The following is a 22,807-nucleotide window of genomic DNA, read 5'->3' as shown; positions in this document are numbered from 1 at the left end:
AAAAACTGTATTTCTGTCAACCAACCCCACATATCAACCTTTTTCTAATAATTCATTCTTCATGGTCCATCAATGCAGTTATAAAAATGAAATGACTGTTTTCAGTATGTTGTCATCCCCTCCCCCATCCAAGAAAAATGAACAAAAAAATACTTACAATGGTTCTTAGCCAGGAGCATTTTATCCCTTATTCACCAGTGGTAAATGAGTCAGATATGAGTTGGCCAGGAAAAGGGCTGCTTTACCCAAAATCTTAGTACAAAATGAGTCATCTCACTCCAAACACCAATATATCCTCCAAAATAACTGGCAAGAATTTCCTATAAAAAGCATCTAGCCTTCACCCTTTCCATCCATTTAGCTCTCTGAATTGTCTAATTTTTCAATTTCCTGCATGCTTATAATATTGCATTCATAATAAAGGCCCATGAACATTGCTGTCTCTCTATATCATTTTGACAGTCATTGTTCCTGTATTCAGCAGGGGGACAATTCTCATAGCAGTCCCCTGAAAAGAGTTAATGCATTCCAACTGTAGCTTTCTGGGATCTCCGCCTCCCCACCCCCAAGAGATGAAATTAATGCATGGCTCAATAAAAATGCAAGAGTCAGTTCTAGAAGAAATTTTCTTTTCTTCTGCTGAAAAAACGAGTTCAAAGCCATAGAAAATATTTCAAGCAAAACCATTTTTCTTCCCACAAGAAAAATCAATCAAAATAGATACAATCTGTCTAAAATGGACAAACTAATGTGGATCCAGGCTCCGGGCTTAGACTCTGCCTCCCTGTACATGAACAAATTCACCTTCTCTCTGCCGTCAGATGAAGCTTTAAAATCACCATGGACTGAAAGCGGGTTAAACCACACTGTAGGTCATCAGTAGTCAAGCACACTATTTACCGTAAGTTTAAACAAGCATGTTAACAGAGCCAATTTCTGCCAAAGTATTGAATTTTTGTATTAATTGGGCTCATAACATAAGCTCTGCATTTTAATGGGCAAATTTACTTCCAGATCATTTCACTCAGGTCGGAATTTAGCTTTGTTTCTCTATATTAAATGAATTCTAAAGAATAGCCATGCTCCTTTTATATCCAACACTAACAGATGTTAGTTTCCTCAGTTTTATAGCTCTCGGATGACAGACAACTAACTGTATTTGGCCTTGGGAATAATTGCAACACCTTTGGATTATGAACTTGGTTCACTTCTTAGCTGGGAATGGCAGGGGGTTAGTTCACATTATCAAAGATGTAAAATAAGTTTTCCCTTATCCTGCAGAAGCCCATATGAAAATGCATTCTAATACAGTAATATAAACTTTTTTTTTCCTATTGGTAATCCGGTCTTTAAGTGGTTATGGTAAGAAGAAAATAACTGCATAAAAATGAAACCTCTTATTCAATGTATCTACTCCCCTTGACCAAAACAAGATGTTAAATCCATTAAACTCTGAGGATCCAGTAAAAGCAAGAAAGCTAGAACTGTTCAAATTTGTGCATTCTTGGGAAAACTGCCAACTCATGCACTGGTAGCAGGATCTGTGTAATTAATGGTGATGTTATTGACGGAGGGAGTCCTATTTCCTTCTCAGAAACAATTTAAGAGGGCAAGCTGGCAGGGCTTTAGCAAAAGCCTCACCTGATTTGTTTTTAAATTGAGGAAATATGACCTTGAAGTCAGCCACAGAAAGCACCAGTGTCCATGTACATTTGTAGTGGTTTTAAGGAGACTTAAAAGAAATCTTGAATGTAGCAGTCTAAAGAATACCAAGATGCACAAATGGACAAAATCTTTCTTAAAAAAGAGAAAAACCAAACCCAACCTTAGGTTAACCTTGTTTTTCAAAAAGCTATATTCATATGAAAATGAACTGAAAGTAATCATTCTTATCATAAAGTAAAATAAAATCAGACTCAGGTTCACATGGTGCTTCTCACACACTCCTGTCTCTTTCGGAGGAAACTTCCATCTTTATCCGGTCTTTGTATATCAAGGACAGTTATATAGGAACTTGTATGTATTTCGGCTATTCAACTGACTAACAATACTTCTATCTTCTGCTCTCCTCTTTTCTCTTTTTTATATCAATAATCTCAAAATCATTAGAAGAGGAAAAAGAACATCTGGAAAAAGAGATAAGTAGGGAAAGAGGCTATGCCCACAGTCAGCTCTTTCCTTAATGATCAGCACTAAATTATCCAATAAGAAGTGAATTTTTTTCTCGGCATCCACCTCATTGGCTCTATTTCTCTGTGAACAGCAGTTACATGCTCCAGCTCTGCATTTCCCATGAAGAATGAAACAAATGAATTCTTGATAGCCTACAGCATGTGCTGTGGTCTCTGTGGTTTTGGACAAGACAGGTGTTGGAAGTGAAGGACTCAGGAGAAGGAATGCCAGGAGAGAAGTTCACAGACTTGCATGATGAGCCTGGAGATGACTGACCAGAATGATTCCCCAGGATCAAAGCCGTACCTGCTGTCTTCCCGAGCAAAGGGCTGTTCCACATCCACCGTCAGGGAGGCCAGGGCAGACACGGTCTCAGTCTCCTCTTGTAACTGAGCCCCAGCCAGAGCACAGCCTCTTGGCACTGCCACCATCCTCACCGACTTCCAGTACTTGCCTAGGAAACAACATGCATCATAATTCATGAGAATTTTAGCTAGAGGTGCAGTAATTAGAACACACATAGAAGTCCAACCTAGAGCAGTTGTCAAGTTAAAATCCATACTGTTACACAGAGTTGTAATTTGGTTTGTTCACTGTTATGATTAAGTATTTTTCTTGATTTAAGAATGTCAAGTTGTGAAGTGCTCACATTCCAAAGCCCAAGTCACACCCTTGCTCAGAAAGGTAGTAAATCAAGGACTAATTTAGAGTCTAAGGAACTCACTGTCAGACTGACAGCTGTCTTTGCAACTAAGTAAGCAAACTCTGGGCATTGTGCTCCCTGGGAAACCCTCGAGAGACTGGGAGGTAGAAGTAAGTATCCTGGAGAAAGTGAATGAAACAGTAATGCTGAAAATTGCTACTTGAGCAATTAACTTTTTTTTTAATGGTCATAATATTAAAGAAAAAGAAAAGCCCAGAAATGCCAGCATGAATCAAATAGCAACGTTGCCAGAACAATCAGTTTTGTTAGTCCTGGATGTTCTTTCTTCTTTAACCTCAGGGTGTGTACTAGAACAATAATTGATTTAAAACTGTAATATATGCCTTGGATGATGTTGGAATACTTCCATGAGTCAGACGGATGTTTCCTTTTTCAAGGCAGGGATGGAGAATGAGAGGAAAATGGGAGGCCATTTCATGAGAACACACTAGTGGGATAAATAAGAAGGGCAGAGTTGACGGCCTTTTTGCAGCCCTGTAGGTATTTTTTTGTGAAGTATTGCATAGCCCCATATCAAGAACAGGCGGTTCTCCCTAGGTGCTGGCATGACTCACCAGGCTAGAACCATCTCTGCAGCCTGACCAATTAGGCAGGGATTTGGCACACAGGGTTTGTTTATTTAAAAAAAAAAAACAGGTCCTGCTTTTGTGACAAGGCAGATGAATAAACACTGGTTTAATAAGTAAGATAATTGGGTTCTGGGCCCAGCTTTACCACTGATCATCCCCAGGACTCTGGCAAGGCTCTCTGGGACTTTATTTCTGCCTCTCAATTCACAGGGATGGACTGGATGGCCTCTTAAATAAATTTCTTTCAGCCCTAACTAACATTTTGTCATTGATCTTTCATTATCTTTGTGCTTTGCATAGGAATGGATGTCGTATTAAGGAGGGGACCCAGTCACCCTATCCACTACCCATATCAACTGGACTTCCTGACACGTGTCCACAACAATTTTGCCTAATGTGACCGCCTACTCAGACCAAAGTCTGAGAATCATAAAGCTTTTAACTTGAAGCAAACAATAGCAATTCTAGCTGTTGAATGAATCTATAAGCTAACAATGTTTGGAAGCTAAGGATGTGCCAGATGTTGAAGACACAAAGATGCTTTCCTAAGACCAAGTGAGTCAGGGTATAATTCAGACAGCCCTACTCGCTAACAATCACAGTTTTGCATGGAAAGGCCTCGTGATCCTTGGGAGGAAATAAGCAGAGCATACTCAAGCCCATGTATGGTGATGGCAAGACAAGGAAAGACTTTACAGAAAAGATGACACTTTAGTTGAGTATTGAAAAACCATCAGAAGTTAGTCAAGCTGAATTAGGGAGAAGCAGAAGGGTAGCAATCCCTGGAAGAGGAAACAGCACATACAAAAGTAGAGTGATTGGAAATTCCATGGTTTATTGGGAAGATTCTGAGGTGTGATGGATTTGACTATTGAGGTAGGCATGGGCTGATTAATGCTCAATCTTGCATACCATACTAAAGGGTTTGGACTTCATCCTGTGGATGATGAGGGGCTATTTTAAGGAGAAGAGGCAAACCATAAGATTTAAGTTTTTAAAAGATCTCTCTAGGGAGATCATGGACAATGGATTGTAAGGAGATGAGAATGGAGGAAAGAAAACCAATTCCCATCTCTTGACACAAGTTCTGGTGGGAAATAATGTCTAAACTAAAAGGAAGTAACAGGATAGAAATGAAGAGATGGATTACAGTGAGGTTTGCGACATAGGCAATGGAAACTTTTCTGGGCCTATTCTTTACTGTCTCCCATGTACCCCAACTTTGAACGTTGTCTCTGAATGGACAAATCCATTTTAAGTCTCTATTTTCTCTAGTTCTCAGTATCGTTATAATCTTACCTAAGTTGGAAATGCCATATGCCATCTACCAGTGCATGTAGTTGTAATGAGTTTCACGAAATATTATTAAGCATTATTTTAGCACATGGTATTCACAAACTTGGCAAAAAATTGATGATATCCTTTCCTTGTTCTCTAGACTAGAGTAAATAACATGGGGCCTCTGCCAATCAAAATACAGGTGGCTGGTGGTTTGTGGTTCAGTTATGTTATAAAGACTATAGGGAAGAGAAAGCAACATTTATTCAGCACCTAGTAAGTAGCAAGAACTGTGGTAGATGTTCTCACATTTATACTTTCATTTAATCCTCATGATAGTATGTAGTCAATGTTAGGTGCTTTTCTCATGGCTCAAAAGGCTAGGAAGCAGAGGAACTGAAAGCTTCATCCAGGAGTTGAGTCCCTGTGTCCAAAATGTTTCTTCCTCTGTACTCTGCTGCCCTCCTTGATTTAGTTCTCCTACTCCCTTTTCCCACTACACATAAAAATACATGTTTGTGAGAATGCCAACCTAAAAGAATTATTACATTATAAAATAACTGTATACAGTCTTTGGTGATAGCAAGCCATACCTGTTCCTTAGATATGTGACTCAGCTGACCAACATTTTATTCACTTAATGGAATGAGACTATTGCACCAAGTGAGAGAACCATGTTGAAACTAGTTCTTTCCCTTCCTCTTTTCTCATGACTTTGTACTATCACAAGTACCTGGCTACCAGGTAAATCTTTGAAGGATCCATTATAAGACGAGTGCTCATTGAAGAGTGTGAATAAGGATTCCACTGAAGATCTATACAAAGAAAGAGCCCTGAATTAAAAGTTGAGAATTTCAGATTGAAGATTCCACGCTAGTCCCAGAGAAGTCATCGATCACTCTGGGGCACAATTTTCCAAGTTTATAAAATGTTAGTGGGCTCAATGATTATGAAAGATCTTTTCTTACTCTGATTCTCAATGACTGTGATTTTTCTTATCTTGTAGTACCAATCACTCTTGAATATTAGAATACATTCATTATGTCAGAAAATTTTCCTTTTCTATGAGCTATGTTTGTTTGAAGAGTTCAGCAAACATTTACTTTTAGATACTATGGCACATCTAGAATAACCAACGGCTTTAATTTTCAAGTACTGGACTTTTTCCTCAAGGAGGGCGCTCTTGGTCATAGACAAAACAAACATCTTTACTCCTAAAACACAATCAGGACAGAAGGTATGAATCAGTAATAACAATCTGCAATAACACTAATAATGATCTCTTAAATTTTGGCCTATATATGTGGGAGTAGTAAGACAGATCAGATGTTAAATAGCTGAGACCTCTTTGGATAAAACTTAATGTGTATAAAGTATTCTGCTGTATTAAGATTAAATGTTAAAAGTTTGGATTTTGTCCAAATGTATGAAGTTCCTGACTCACAAACGATACAAAATTTTAGTCAATGTGACCTCTGGCAAACTCTATAAAAACAAGGGAAATATCTTACATTAATAATGCATTTATATACCACTATCTCTATTCATGAAGAAGAATAATTAAAAAAAAGTGGGTAGTGTGCAGATTGTGCAGTATGTAGCCAATTCAAACCCCATAATTTATGGGCTATATAGTCACATGATGGGTAGGATTCTTTTTTTCCTTATGAAACAGATGTGCAAGAAAATTTTATCTATTGGCATGGGAGTAATACTCCCATTACTGCATAAGAGAAATGAAACAAGGTTTATTGCTAGAGTTTTCAAGGGTTGCTATTCATAAAGTAAAATATTAGTAACCACTGGGTTGTTCTCTTCTGGCAATAAAACTGGTATGTGAAGAGTTAGCCATTAAAAAATGGACACACACACTCCCTCTTCAGTCATATCCTCTAGCCTAATTCCCTTTCCCACTATGTAAATCTTCCCACTCTTCAGCACTTTTCTTTCCAGCCATCATCATTTTTTTGGTATTACTTGGCAATAATAAAGCAAAGAATGAATCTACAATAGAGGTAAAGAAAATAGTCAGTGGAATGCAGACAGTCAAGAATTCAAAGTGGGGGTGATAGTTGGGGTTTCACCAAGTTAGACAGGAGCCATCAGAGAGCTTCTGATAGGTACTGGGTAGTCAGATTGCACAACAGACCAGATTGAATCTGGTGATGGAAATTTTGCAAAAATAGGTAGTTGCTGACTCATGAAAGTCTGTATTAGAAATAACTCATCTACCAAAACTTTTCCTAACCACAGCCCTTTGCCACTTTGAAAATCTCTTGACCCTTGAAATCTCCCCACCACGTGATAATTTTGGGAGACTTACAGTCAATCCTCACATTTTTTTTTTTACCACCTTGGTATTTGAATGATGTTCCCCTCCCTCCTTACACACCACATTTTCAAAGGAAAAAGCTGGTATGACCCAAACCTCTTCCCATCCTCTTCACCTTCAGAAATTATTAAGACGTTGGGCTTAGAAAGGGTCTTAGGTTCATGGTTCTAGAGAGCTCAGAGCTTATTAAAATTATTTAAGATAGATGTAGACATTGTAGAAAAACATAAATAAATATGCATTGAAAATTGGTGTATAAATAGATCAGACATGTAATTTTTCATCCAAATTAGGAAAATTTTGGAATAAAGTGGGAACTAAATAAGAAAAAATACATGTTATGAAAATATTTACTGGTCAATAAACTTTTTATTAGTGTACCTATAAAAGATTCCTGCTCAAAATTCATTTTCAAAACTAAAGTTTTTCTTAAAAATAAAAATAACATAATTCATGTATGTCAAAACTCAAATAACTTCTTTACATTGATTATCTTAAATTAAAAAACAATATAAGCTAAATAATTATTCTTGGTAAAAAGTCACATGCATTAATCAGTTTCTTGACCGTATTTATCACTGATACAGTATCACTGGTATTTTTTTAAAATTTAATTTTTATTGAGATTGTTCACATACCATACAATTATCCAAAGATCCAAAGTAAACAATCAATTGCCCACGGTACCATCATAAAGCTGTGCATCCATCACCACAATTAATTTTTTTTCCAATTTCTAGAACATTTTCATTACTCCAGAAAAGGAATAAAGACAAAAAACAAAGCTCAATTCCTCCTCTACCCCTAACCAACCCCCCTCCATTACTGATTCATAGTATTGGTATAGAACATTTGTTACTGTTGATGAAAGAATGTTAAAATACTGTTAACTGTAGTACATAGTTTGCAATAGGTACATTTTTTTCCCTATACACCCCTCTATTACTAGCTTCTAGATATAGTGTCATACATTTATTCCAGTTTATGAAAGAGATTTCTAATATTTGTACAGTTAATCACGGACATTGTCCACCACAAGATTCACTGTTCTATACATTCCTATCTTTTAACCTCCAACTTACCTTCTGGTGACATATGCGACTCTAAGCTTCACCTTTCCACTACATTCACATACCATTCAGCACAATAACATGCTACCATCACCTCTGTCCACTTCCAAACACTTAGATTCAACCTAGTTGAACATTCTGCTCATAATAAGCAACTGCTCCCCATTCTTTAGCCTCATTCTATATCCTGGTAACTTATATTTTATGTCTATGTGTTTACATATTATAATTAGTTCATATCAGTGAGACCATGCAATATTTGTCCTTATGGGTCTGACTTATTTCACTCAATGTAGTGCCCTCAAGGTTTCTTCATCAACCCAATTTTTTTTAAGACTGTTTTGTTCATCCACCATACTTTCCATCCTAAGTAAACAATCAGTGGTTCCCTGTATAGTTACATATTTATGTATTCAAAACCATCATCACCACTATCTATATAAAGACATCTCCATTTCTTCCACAAAGAAAGAGGAAGAGTCAAACAGGGTAGAGAGACAACAGAAAAAGAAAAAGAAAGAAAAAAAGGCAGCTAAAAAGTAATGAAAGGAAAGATAGAATTAAACTAAAGTAGAATAAGAGTCAGACAATATCACCAATGCCAAGAGTCCCATACCCCTCCCTTATGTCCCCGTCTTACAACTTTTGTAGATTGTCTTTGTTACATTAAAGGAAGCATAACACGAAGTTTCTATCAACTATAGTCTCTAGTTTGCATTGATTTTAATTTTTTACCAATACACTCTATTTTTAACACCTTGCAAGGTTGACATTCATCTGTTCTCCCTCATGTAAAAATATTTTTGTACATTTTATCACAATTGTTGAGCACTCTAGGTTTCACTGAATTATACAGTCCCAGTCTTTATCTTTCCTCTTTCCTTCTGGTGTCCCACATGCTCCTAACCTTCCTCTTTCAACCATGCTCACAGACATCTCTGTTCAGTGTACTTACATTGCTGTGCTACCACCACCCAAAACTGTGTTCCAAACCTCTCACTCCTGTCTTTTCCTATCTGTCTGTAGTGTTCCCTATAGTATTTTCTGCAGCACAGGTATCTTGTTCATAAACTCTCTCATTGTCTGTTTGTCAGAGAATTTTTTAAACTCCTCCTTATATTTGAAGGAAAGTTTTGCCAGATATAGGATTCTTGGTTGGTGGTTTTTCTCTTGCCTCCATGGTTTCTACTGAGAAATCCACACATAGCCTCATCAAGCTTCCTTTGTATGTGATGGATCACTTCTCTCTTGCCGCTTTCAGGATTCTCTGTCTTTGACGTTTGGTAATCTGTTTATTGGTGTCTCGGCATAGGTCTATTCATATGTATTATGTTTGGGGTATGCTGCTCTTCTTGGATCTGTAATTTTATGTCTTTCATAAGAGATGGGAAATTTTCATTGATTATTTCTGCCCCCTTTCCCTTCTCTTCTCCTTCTGGGACACCCATGACACGTATATTCATGTGCTTCATGTTGCCATTCAATTCCCTGAGATGTTGCTCATATTTTTCCATTCTTTTTCCTGTCTGTTCTTTGGTGTGTAGGATTTCAGGTGTCTTGTTCTCCAGTTTCTGAGTGTTTTCTTCTGCCTCTTGAGATTTGCTGTTGTATGTCTCCATTGTGTTTTTTATCTCATTTTGTGCCTTTCATTTCCATAGATTCTGCCAGTTTTTTCAAACTTTCAATTTCTACCTTATGTTCACCCAGCGTTTTCTTTATAGCCTTCATCTCTTTTGTTATATCTTCCCTGAACTCGTTGATTTGGTTTTTGATTTGATTTAGCATATTTCTTTGAAAACTTTAATAGATTGTTTCATTCAAGTGAAACAATATCTCAACTGTATCTTGAGTGAGGTGTAAGTTTGTTTCTTTGACTGGGCCATATCTTCATTTTTCGTAGTATAGGTTGTAGTTTTCTGTTGTCTAGGCTTCTGGTTTCCTTGATTACCCCAGTCAGATTTTCCCAGACCAGAACAGGTTCAGGTTTCAGAATGGTGTTATATTCAGGGTTCATCTTAGAGGAATGACAGACTTTCCTGTGAGATTTCTGGTCACTGTGCTTTTCCTAATCTGCCTAGCAGGTGCCGCCTGTCAGCCTGTTGCTCCCGACTGGTGTAAGGAGATGTGGCCTCCATAGTTTCTGTTTTGGCTGTTTCCCCCCAGGCTCTAGGGTCTGGTTCTTAAGGGAAAGCTAGGTCCCACCTCCTTACTCTTGGGGAAGATACGCCCCCTAGGGAGTTACCATTTGCATTTGAATAGTCTCTCTGACTCTGTTATCTCCACCCCTGTCTGGGTCAGAGCACTGCGAACTGAAAATGGCTGCAACTCTCTTCTGAGCTCTTCAGGTTGAGAGAGAGAAAAAGGGACAGAAAGCCCCTTTTTGGAGCCAGTACACGGCCCTCCAGTTTCACTCATCAGCCAGAGATAACACCTGGTCTTGTGGGCTTTCCATCCCAGGAAAGATGAGTCTAGATGAGCTATCTTCGCTCGCTCAGAGAGTGCTGCTAGTTTCTACCACAGCAAGGTTTTGCAGCAAAGCCTGCCATGGCGGGGGTGGTGGGGTGGTGGGGTGGTGTGTGCCCAGCACAGTTCTGCAGTTTTTACTTACAGATTCTATGCTGTGATCTCAGGCATTCTTCACAGTCCAGGTTGGTGTACAGTGTATGGATGGTCACGGTTGTCCCCCAGCAGTTATTCCAAATTGTTACTAGTTATTCCTTAATGTTTATTAGTTGTTCCAGGGGACTGACTAAATTCCACTCTTCTCTATGCTACCATCTTGCCCCTCTCCCCTCACTGGCATTTTTTTAAATGAAGAATGTATTTTTGTTTCAAAGAGGTCTAAATCTTTTAGACATTTTCATAAAATTGTCTGCAGTCTTCCTCAAGATGGAATTTTATGCTTAACAAATTTGAAATTGTTGGTATCTTTAATTTACTCTTCTCAAGAGACTATAATATTTTTGGTTGGGAAATACCATCTCTATAATTCAGTGGTATCTGGTAAGCTCAGAGCAATTTCTGATAAATGCAGAAAATTTTCACTTTGATTTCCTTCCAAACACTTTTATGGCTACTGTCTTTTTCCTCCTTTTAGTATACTCTTTTTAATAAGACAACCTCATCAAAAAAAGTTGTCTCTATTTACTGCTCTCCAAATTTTACCAAATTTAGATGCTGCAAAATCATAAGACTAAGAAAAAAAATCATATGACTTCTCAGATTCATGCCATTCCAGAATATAAATTTATCCAACTAAGAATAGGAGTTTCATCAAAGGTTCTATCCACAAATAGAGATCTTCAAAGCTCAAAATTAAATCTTGTGCATGGTTTGAGGGCTTATCCTTTAATTTGTTCAATTATTCCTTTGCTTTTGTAGAGATCAATTTAAGTGTCTTCTTTTTCTAAGCCTTGTTCTCTCTTTAAAAGATCCAAAGTTGATTTTTTTGCCCCATTTGATGACTGTTTATCAGCTTCAATGAGATATAGTTTACAGTCAGTAAAATTCAACAGTTTTAAGGGTAGAAGATGCATGTTGAAAAATAAGTTATTCAGTCTTGTAATCAGTTCCACAATCAGAATATAGAATATATTTTCATCACCCCATAAAGTTCCTTTTGGCCTTTTACAGCCAATTCCTTATCTTCCTATTGGTCCATGGCAACCACTGGTCCCCTGTCACTGTAGTTTCGCCTTGTCAAGAATTTCATATATACAGTATATAGTCTTTAATATCTGGCTTCTTCACTTAGCAAAATTCTTTTGAGATTCATCTATGTTGTTGATGTCTATAACTTGTTCCTGTTATAAAAATAGAGTATAACTTTTAAAAAATCTTTTCACCAGTTGGTGGACATTTTGATTGTTTCCATTTTGGGCTATTATGATAAAGATGCTATAAATATTCATGTACAAGTCATTGTGTGAACAAATATTTCAATTTCTTTTTGACAAATACCTAGGAGTAGGATTTCTGAGATGAATGGTAAGTGCATGTTTAACTTTACAAGTACTGCCAAATTATTTTACAAAGTTGGTGCAGCATTTTGCATTTCTATGTGCAATGTATTAGCGTACTATTTGCTCTACATATTCTCCAGTACTTGATATTGTCAATCTTTTAAATTTAGTGATACTATAGGTATGTAGTGGTGTCCTGTTGTTGTTCAATGTGCATTTTCCTATGACGAAGTTCATTAAGCATCTTTAGCATACTGTTCTCCATTCACATATCTTCTTTGTTGAACCACCTGTTCAACTATTCTGCCCATAATATATTGGATTGTTTGTCTTGTAACTATTGAGTTATAAGTGTTCCTTATGTACACTGAAGATATGGCCTCCATTAGATTAGGCTTTGAAAATATTTTCTCCCATGTGTGGCTTGCCTTTTCAAATATTTAACAATAACTTTAGACCTGCAAAATATTTTAATTTTGATAAGGACCAGTTTATTGACTTTTTCTTTTATGGCCCAGGTTTTTTTTTTTTTTTTTTTCCCCTAAGAAATCTTTTCATAACCTAAGGTCATTAAGATTTTCTCCTAGGATTTTCTCTAGGGTTTTATAGTTTTAGCTCTTAAATTGAGGTGTATGATCTTTCTTTAGTTTTTTTTTTTTTTTTTATTTTTTAGCATATGGTATAAGGGTTAAGTTTCATTTTTTTGCATAAAGATAACAAATTGCTTTGACAACATTTATGAAAAATATTTTTTTTCCCTGAGAAATGGATAATCTGACTTTGAGAAAAAGTTTTATGCATGAAGATGCTGATTATAGCATAATTTTTAATCTCAAAAGGGGAAAACTACAAAGTCAATAATAAACAAAGTATGCCCATATGTAGAAACATCTTGCCACCATTAAGAAAATCAATTGACTATATATTTGTGGGTCTATGTATGGGCTCTTTATTCTTTCCATTGATCTATATGTCTATCTTTATGCCAATACCATCATCTTAGTTACTGTAGATTTATAGTAACTCTTGAACTTAGGTAGTGTAAGTCCTCCAACATTGTTTTTCATTTTTTCAAAACTGTTTTGGCAATGTTAGATCTTCTGCATTTTCACATAAATTTTAGAATTCACTTGCCAATATCTACAAAAAAATGCTGGAATTTTGAATAGGATTGCATTGACTCTACAGATCAATTTGGGTAGAACTGGCATCTTAACAATACTGAAGTTTCTGATTCATTAACATAGACTACTTGTCCATTCTAAAGATTCATAGATTTTTAATTATTTCCCTCAACTATGATTTGCAGTTTTGGGGTGTACAGGTCATTCACATATTTTATAAAATATATCCATACATATTTTTAGAATTGTATTATTTGTAATACAATTTGTAATACAATTGTACTTGTGTAAATTGTATTGTTTTATGAATTTCATTTTTAATTTGTTTGTAGCTAATATATAGAAATACAATTGATTTTGTCTATTGGCTTTGTATCCTGTGATGATACTGAGCTCACTCTTTAGTTCTAGTAGTTTTTTCTAGGTTTGGTTTTTTTTTTTTTCAGAATTTTCTACATAGAGGCTATTTTCATCCGTGAACAGAGACAGTTTTGCTTTTTCATTTCTTGTCTATATGCCTTTTATTTTTCATTCTTGTCTTATGACACTGGCTAGGACTATCTGTAAAATACTGAATAGACATTGTGATAGCAAACGCTGAGAAGAAAGCATTTGGACTTTCACCATTAAGTATGACGTTAAGCTGCAAGTTTTTCATAAATATCTTATATAAGATTGAGGAAATTCCCTTCCATTCCTAGCTTTCTGAGCATTTAATCATGAATGTGTCTTGATTTTTGTCAAATGCTTTTTCTGCATCTACTGAGATAGTCATATGATTTTTCTCTTTTAAGAGAATGAAGAGTTGCACTGATTGATTTTCAAATATTAAACAAACTTTATAAACTCAAATTGAACATGATGTATTATCTTTTTTTGTTTTAATTGCTGGCTTTGACTGGCTTAAATTTTCCAGTGTAGAATTTCATGTGTTTTCTTGTAATATCTTTTCCTGGTTTTGGTATCAGGGTAATTCTCAGCTCATAAAATGAGCTGAGAATTGATTTCTGCTCTGCTATTTTGTGAAGGCTTTTGAGTAGAGGTGATATTCTTTCTTTCTTAAATATTTCACAGAATTCACCAGTAAAGTAATCTGGGTCAGAATTTTCTCAATTTTTCTAATAGATAAAGGGATATAAGATTATCTATTTATTTTTCAGGCAATACAAATTAGATATAGGAGTATATGATTATTTATTTTTGAGGCATTTTTGGTGCATTATGTCTTTCAAGAACTTGTCCATTTCATCTAAGTTGTTAAATTAATTGGCATACATTTCTCATAATAGTCCCTTGTTATCTTTTCAAAGTCAGTAGGATTTGTAGTGGTGACGCCTTTTTCATTCCTGGTATTGGTGATTTGTATCCAATTTTTTTCCTTGATCAATTTGACTAGAGTTTTGTCAATATTATTGGTCTTTTTAAAGAACTGGCTTTGATTTCATTGCTTTTACCATATTATTTATCTACTTCTATTTCATTTATTTGAGTTTTTATTTTATCATATTCTTCTGCTTTTGGGGGTTTACTTTGCTCTTCTTTATCTAGTTTTTTTTTTATCTAAAGGTGGATGCTTAGTTTATTGATTTTTAGACATTTCTCCTTTTCTAATATGCCAATATGGAGAACAAATGGATTATAAAAATTAAATTAATAGAAAAGAAAGTGGGAATACAAGAAACTGAAATAAAGAACAGAAGCAATTAATATAATATAAGCATTTAATGTTATAAAGGGCCTTCTAAACACTGCTGTAGCTGCTTATCACAGTTTTTTATATGTTGTACTTTCATTTGATTGAAAATATTTTCTAATTTTCCCTGTGATTTCTTTCTTAACACATGCATTATTTTAGTACTGTGTTGTTGTTAAATTTTCAAATATTTAAGGATGTTCTAAATATCTCTGTTATTGGTTTATAGTTTACTTCTACTATAGTCAGGGAATGTACTCTGTATGATACTATCCTTCTGAATTCATTGAGAATAGTTGTATGACCCAGAACATGGTCTATTGTGGTGAATGGCCCATGTGCTGTTTAAAATAATGTGTATTCTATTAATGGAAAGAGCATTCTATAAATGTCCTTTAAGGAAAGTTGGTATATTGTTTTATTCAAGTCTTCTTTATGATTATTGATTTTCTGCCTCCTTGTTTTATCAATTATTGAGAGAGGAGTGTTGTAATCTTTAATTATAATGGTGGACTTCTTTCATTTCTATCAGTTTCACTGCATTTATTAGATAGAATTAAAATAGCTATGTGCTCTTGATGAGTTGACTCCTTTTTATCATGTATTGTCCCTCTTTATTCCTGGTAATATTCCCAGTTTTGACATCTACTTTAAAAAAAAAAACAATAAAATATCCACTTCATCCTTCTTTTGATTAATGTTTTCAAGGTATATTTTTCATCATTTCCTACTAACTTATAAATGCCTCTATATTTGAAGTTGGTTCCTTATAAACTATATAGATATTTTTTCTGGTCAATATTTTATGATGTTGCTCTATTGCCCTCTGGCTGAAAAGTATCTGAGAAGTATGCTGTGATTCTTATCTTTGTTTCTTTGTATATAGCACGATGTTTCTTTTCTCTGGTTACTTTTAAGATTTGATTATGATTCTCCTCAGTGTGATTTTATTCATGTTTATTTTTCTGCTTGAGATTCACTGAGCTTCTCAGAACTGCAGAAATTCAGTTTTGAGGAGAATTGAAAAATGTTTGGCCATAATTTCTTCAAATATCACTCCTATTTTTTTTCTGGGAATCCAGTTATAGGTATTTTACAAAGCTTTTTTCACACACATGACTGAAACAAACACATTTTTTTTTCAGTTTTTTTTCCTCTCTATTCTTCATTTTGGATAGTGTCTATTACAATGTCTTTAGCCTCACTGTTCATTTCTTCAGGCATGTTACATCAGCCATTTATCATTCCAATGTACGTTTTAAATTCAAGCATTGCATTTCCATCTCCAAATCTTCTACTGACATATTTTTATATCTGCTATTTATTTCCTTACTATGTTTAAGTTTCCTCTTCATTCTTGAAAATTTGAAGCATCTTGAAGGTAGCTATTTTAATTTTTTAACTGCTAATTCTATCACATCTCCAATTACTGAGAATTTTTTTCCTATTGTTTGATTTTTCTTTTGATTATCAGTCATACTTTCCTACTTCCATGCATGACTGGTCATGTTTGATTGGATGCTGGACATTGTTAATTTGAATAATTTTGCTTGCAGTATTTTTTTTGGGTTCTTTGAAAGAGTTTTGAACTTTACATGCAGTAAAGTTTCTTGGGATCAGTATGATCATTTTGAGGCTTGCTTGTAACTTTGCTAGTATGGCTCAAGTAGCCTTTAGGATAAGGTTAACTTACCTCTACAACTAATATGATACCAATATGATGTCCCTATGTGATACCTTGTAAGTCTCTCCATTCGTATTGGTGGGAATGCGAACTCCCAATTCTGTGTAACTTCTTGAATTTTTTTGACCTACTGTTTCCCATTGGTTCTTTTCTCAGCCTTGTGGAGTTTCATCTCATGCATGTGAAGATAAATATTCAGACAAAACTTCAAGAAAATGCCTGTGCAAATCCATGGACCACTTTCTCTGTGCAACTCCTTCATCTCAAATATTCTGCCTCACAAATTCTAGCCACTTCAGTTTCCTCAGACTTTAATCACTTAATCCTCAACTCAGCAAAACCACTGGACTTTATTTTGGTTCTCTCTCCCTATGCTGTGGCCTAGAAACTGCCTCTAGCCAGTAATCTGTGTCAATTATAGGGCTTATTTTGTTTGTTTCCCTTCCCTTGTTTGTTTCCCTCAGAGATCACAGGCCTGCATTCTCTGCTACACAATGTCTAAAATCAGTGTTTCATATAATTTTCCTGGTTTTCTTTTGTTTATGATGGAAGGGCAATTCCTGTGGCACTTACCCTTTCATAGGTGGGAGCAGAAGCCATTTTGTTGAATATTTTGATTAATGGTTTACAACTAATTAGAAAAAAGGAATCAAAATTCAGAGAACTCATTTACAAAACAGTTCAGTCTTACTGTAGTATTCTACACAAATATCAAATATTTCTAAAATGTGGTTTATAATAGGCAGCAAAGAGAAGTTTGCACCGTCATACTGAAGTTTTTTTTTTTTTATCAACATCAGTTGTATTTCAAAATTTTATTTTTCAATTCCCTAGCTGTGTATATATAAAGGTATACATGTTGACAATAGCTTCAATTTTGATTGGTAAATATCAAGCTTGTTTGGTCATATTTAGGGATTTAGTGTACTCCATAACTAATGCCAGGTATATTTCCTGCTCCTTAAGATTTTTAATTTAGAAAGGTTAGATAGATAGATAGATAAATAGACATAGAGATATATACTTACAGCAATATACATATATATATTCATGATGCTATTGTTCACCAAAATTAAAATTTGTAGATCAGTGCAAAATCAAATTATTTTATTGTCAAGGTTAGCTTTTTACCTGAATTTACAATAGTGCTTACAATAATGTCTTATGTTTCATTTTTGACGGCTTTATTGCAAGAAGCTTTATTTACTTTGATTCCATGGATTGGTTGGTACTTATCAAAATAATGGAATTAACTGATTTTTCTATTTGAAACATCTGAGGACCCTGCATGAGTTAACCATAAGGTTCTTCTAATGGAGTCAACAAATAACTCTTACCTAATTATCTTGAGCTAGAAAAAGAAAATCTGAAATTGCAAATTTACAATAGTCATTTTTGCTTAAATGCAAAATCATGCTTCGTAAAATGAGACACAAATGCACTTTTACAGGTGCACTTGTGAAATTGCCCTCTTTGGCCTTCATTTTTATTGTTGTTGTTTCAATTTTGTGTTTAGTAATTACTAACTTATCTGATGCTGATGTTCCTTCAGCAACTCTGTGTCTTTGGCGTTCATGTTATTCATGTTATCACCTTCTCGTAATGATGAATATTAACAAACCCTTTTGCAAGTTATATGTTCATTATCAAATTTATTCAGAAATAGAAATTCAGCACTGAAGTTTTTTAGTTAATATTTGTTTTTTGTTATTTTTTTTAGCTCTTTGCAATCAATAGAGCTGATGACAAAATTAAAATATGTTAGCAACCATAAAATAAACAAATAGTTGCAGGACGACAATATACAGTATTGGACATAACTTCTATAGCAAAAGCATTCAGAGTGTAAACACTGAATACAGAATTGTTCTGCTTCAATTTCCAACTCTGAACTCTTCTTCAGGTAGCCTGGTGTTTCCATGCCTGCCACAAGATGTGGTTTTGACTGAAGCACACCTGGCTAGTGCAGCAAGTTGCATAATGTTGAACACTTCTCCCTTCACCACCCAAACCAGAAAGTTATGTGTCCCTTGCATTTGGTAGGTATCTTTACTACCAATTGCAGCTGATATCTTTATTACCAATACTTTATTAACAAAATGTGCTGTATTATATCAGCGATTGCATGTATTCCTTAAAAGGTAAGTGTAAGCTGTTGCATCAAAATAGGCTCTGGAAAGGAGAGATGAGTTACCAAACATTGGTTTTACAGATTTAATCATGTGTTCAAGTAGAAGTTCCCTTCACTGTTCATGCATCTCACCCACTACCCAATGTAGCTGTGACAGAAGCTGGAAGTAAAGAACGAATTTAATAACCAAGTCCTACTTATTTGAATGCAACTACAGATAATACAACTTCATTAAAAATGAAACATCTGAAAAAAATGTTATCTGCAGGGATGTTCAGAGAACAGACAGTGACAGGCTGTCCTAGCAAGTAAGAATGTATTGTTACTGTAGCAGCCACTGTCAGTGCCTGTTCTGGTTTGCTAATGCTGCCGTTGTGTAAAACACAAGAAATGGATTGGCTTTTATAAAGGGGGTCTATTTGGTTACAAATTTCTAGTTGGAAGGCCTTGAAAATGTCCAAATTAAGGCATCAACACGTGTATACCTTCACTGAAGAGAGGCCAATGGCATCTGGAAAACCTGTTAGCCGGAAAGGCACGTGGCTGGCATCTGCTGATCCTGGGTTGTGTTCCAGCTCCTCTCTCAGCTCCTGTTTGTTCTTCAAAATGCTGCTCTTGGGCCATTTTGTCCTCTCTTAGCTTCTCTGGAGGAAACACTGGGCTAGCATCTCCAAAGTGTCAGCAAAAGTCTGCTTTCAGTTGTTGTCTCCAAAATGTGCCTCTCAAGTGCTCTCCAAAATGTCTCTCTGAGCTGCTCTGAGGTCCTTCAGTTTGTCAGCTCTTTTATAGGACTCCGGTAATTAAATCAAGGCTGACCCTGAATGGGTGGGGTCCATATCTCCATGGAAATAATTTAATCAAATGTTTCACCCACAGTTGATTGAATCACATCTCCAGGGAAACAGTCAATCAAAGGATTCCAACCCAATCAACACTAATACATCTGTCCCCATAAGAGTGCATTAAAGAACACGGTGTTTTCGGGGACATAATATATCTAAACCAGCACAGTGCCCCATCCATATATACTTAGGTGTAGTACTTCAGGGCACAGAGCCTGATTTCCATTTGCCAGCCCCAGAATGTTTTTGCCTGAGGGTTGTCTTGGCACTAGACCCTGCTCACCACATGATTAGCCAGAGGTGTCAGGGAACTACTGTCCCCCAGAGGCAGCACTCATTCAGAACTGTTTGGAGTTGTAGCATAAATATTCCCACTCCCTCATCCCTCAAGTGAAATAATTCTGAACTATGTGTTGTACACTGGCTTTCAGAGTTTCCCTAGAGGAATTAAACTTGAGATATCAATGAGGTCTGGGTCAATGATATTTTCTTTATTTACTTCCTTCCCTTCTTTGGCTCACTTCACTAGTGTCCTTCCTTTGTTTCCTTTGTTTACATGTACATGACTTCTTGTCTTAAGGCAGAAAACTAACCCAGATAGTCTCCCTATAATGGATATAAAGGATTATATCTTTATAATGGATATCAAGGAAAGCTGATGGAATTGTTCTTCCTCTTGAAAATCCTGAGACTCAACTATGTCAGGACCTTAATGTCCTCAAACATGGAGACACATATTACTAAAATGCATATGATGTTGCATTAGTACCAATTTTTTCATAAAAATTAACTTTCACCGAGTAGTGAACTACCCCATAACCTGGTAAATACCCATTTTAACATGATTATTGAATTATCTCCCAGTAGAGATATATTTTGTAAATATATTCTGAAAAACAGAACTTTCATAGGGGCTACAATATCTCTGTCAAGATGTCCAGTGCATTCTATTCATGTGGGCAGACCTATATGAGAAACCAAATTACATTCAAAACATTGTTTCTATCACTCAGTAAATAAGAGTAAAATAATATGTTGAGCCTCTTTTATATGCCAAATATTCTAATGATGGAAATATAGGATATGTATTCTTTCATAGAACTTGCAGTCTAAGCATAAGAGACTGCTATTAATCAAATGATCATACTATTAAATGTATGACTCACACCTGAAATAAGAACTGAAAGGAAGGGATAAAGTTCTGTGAATTATACAACAATGAAACCTAATCTTAATTTGAGAGAGTCAGAAAATGTGTCCCTGATCAAGGGGCAATCAACTTGTGATATGGAGGATGTTATTGGGGGTTGAATCATGTTTCTCACGAAAGGCATGTTCAGGTTCCAATCCCTGGTCTTATGTGTGTGAGCCCATTTGTAAATAGGATTCTTGAAAATGTTGTTAGTTAAGGTGTGCTGAAACTGAATGATGGTGGGCCTTAACTCCAATATGGCTGAAGTCCATATAAGCAAAGGAAATTGGACATGGAAGGAGAAGCCATGGGGAGCAGCCAGAAGCTGGAAGTCAACAGAACCCAGAAGAGAAAGAAGACAATGCCATGTACATAGCCACGTGACGGAAATCCAAGAGCAGACCAAGGACTGACAACAGCCTGCCCTAGAATGTCACTGTCGTTGAGAAGAAAGCATCGCCTTGCTGAAGACTTGATTTTGGACTTCTCCTAGCATCAGACTGTGTACCTATAAATTCCCATTGTTTAAGCCAACCCACTGTATGGTATTTGTTTTAGTAGCTAGGAAATTACAATAGATGTGTATGAATTAACTAGTAAATGGAGGCATATTGGGAAAAAATATACAAAGATCTTGAGGCAAGAGGAAGCACTACACATTAAGGAATTGAAAGAAGGTCCGTGTGATCAAGAGGTAGAATACTAAGAGTGGAGCCTGTAGATGTAGTTTAGGGCATATCAGGAAGGAATCTGTCAGCTATGTTACGAGTTTTAGACTTTAAATTAGGAAGTTATCTGACAGTTTAAAGCAGAGTTTGACTAACTATGACCAGTGGGCCAAATTGGCCTCACATCCTGTTTTTGCAAATAAAATTTTATTGGCACATAGCCATCCTCATCATGTATGTATTGTCTATGCCTGCTTTCTTAACAGAGTCAATAGTTGAAACAGAGATTGTGTGGACAACAAAGACTAAAATCTTTATTATCTGACTCTTTATAGAAAAAGTTTGCTGATTTCTGGTTTAAAGCAAGGAAGTGTACTGGTTGATAAGGCTTAATTTTTTAAACGATCACTCTGGCACCATTTTAGAGAATAAATTGGAAAAAGCAAGAATGGATGTGGGATATCAAGTTGGTAGGATATAGAAATGGTACTGGAGAAAGAAGAAAGAAGACTGGTTTGGGGCAGTGGCCATGGGGATGGAAATAAGTGGATGGATGAGTGAGAAGTTTAAAGAGTAGAAGAGATATGCTGTGATATGTGTGATAATGGATTAGATATAGATGGCAATGGGAAGAACCATATGAAGGACAACTCCTAAATTCCTGTCTAGCAAAACTGGAAGGATAGGGGTACCATCTCTTGGATCAAGAAAAGTGGAAGTAGGTGGATATGGGAGAGAAATAATGGTGATAGTTTGGGACATGTAACATTGTGGTATCAAGGGAATATGCTGAGCTGACAATTTAATAAAGTCCAGAACTCAGTGTTAAGGTCTGAGTTGAAGATATACATTTTTTTTGGAGTTATTCATGTAAAGATGGCAACTGAGGCTATGATTGCGGAAAAAGAACACCACTGAGTAAAATGATAAGAAATATTTATTAAGCATTGATGTTGTGTCTATTATATGCATTTTGCATGTTATTCCATGTCATTTCAAAATTACTTCAGGAGATAGATTCTTTTATTTTCCTCATTTTACGGATAAGAAAACCAAAGCAAAGAGGGGAGAAATAACTTATATCCAGGAATACGAAAAGTGTATGGAGTGAAGAGGACTTAAGTAGAAAATGACAAACCTAGACAGGGAATATACAGATAGAAGAGACCAGAATGTTGGAAAGCAAACCAGGAAAGCTAAGGAAAAGTAAGGGAAGAACTTATTTCAAGAAAGAAGAAATGTTCATAGCATCAAATGCTATTGAGAAGCTAACTAAAATAAGAAATGAAATCCATTTATTGACCAAAGGATTTGTGTCCCAAATATATAAAGAATTCTCAAAACTAAATAATAGCAAATAAACAAC

General features: G+C 35.7%; 1 protein-coding gene across 14 annotated transcripts in view; it reads right to left on the bottom strand.

Annotated features, from left to right (window-relative positions):
- Positions 1-22,807, bottom strand: part of HDAC9 (histone deacetylase 9) — a 996,855-nt gene that overhangs the window by 21,114 nt on the left and 952,934 nt on the right. For 13 of the 14 annotated variants that reach the window (XM_037836859.1, XM_037836851.1, XM_037836858.1 and 10 more), the window contains one exon: positions 2,479-2,626. In XM_037836859.1, coding sequence (XP_037692787.1) covers positions 2,479-2,626 — 148 coding nt within the window. Of the gene's footprint in view, positions 1-2,478; positions 2,627-22,807 lie in introns of those variants that run through there. The other variant, XM_037836861.1, reaches the window with a different exon arrangement.

The sequence above is a fragment of the Choloepus didactylus genome, chromosome 5, assembly GCF_015220235.1.
Source record: "Choloepus didactylus isolate mChoDid1 chromosome 5, mChoDid1.pri, whole genome shotgun sequence".
Classification (NCBI taxonomy): Eukaryota; Metazoa; Chordata; class Mammalia; order Pilosa; family Megalonychidae; genus Choloepus; species Choloepus didactylus.
The sequence above is the reverse complement of the archived record's forward strand: the minus strand, read 5'-3'. Positions and strand labels throughout refer to the sequence as shown.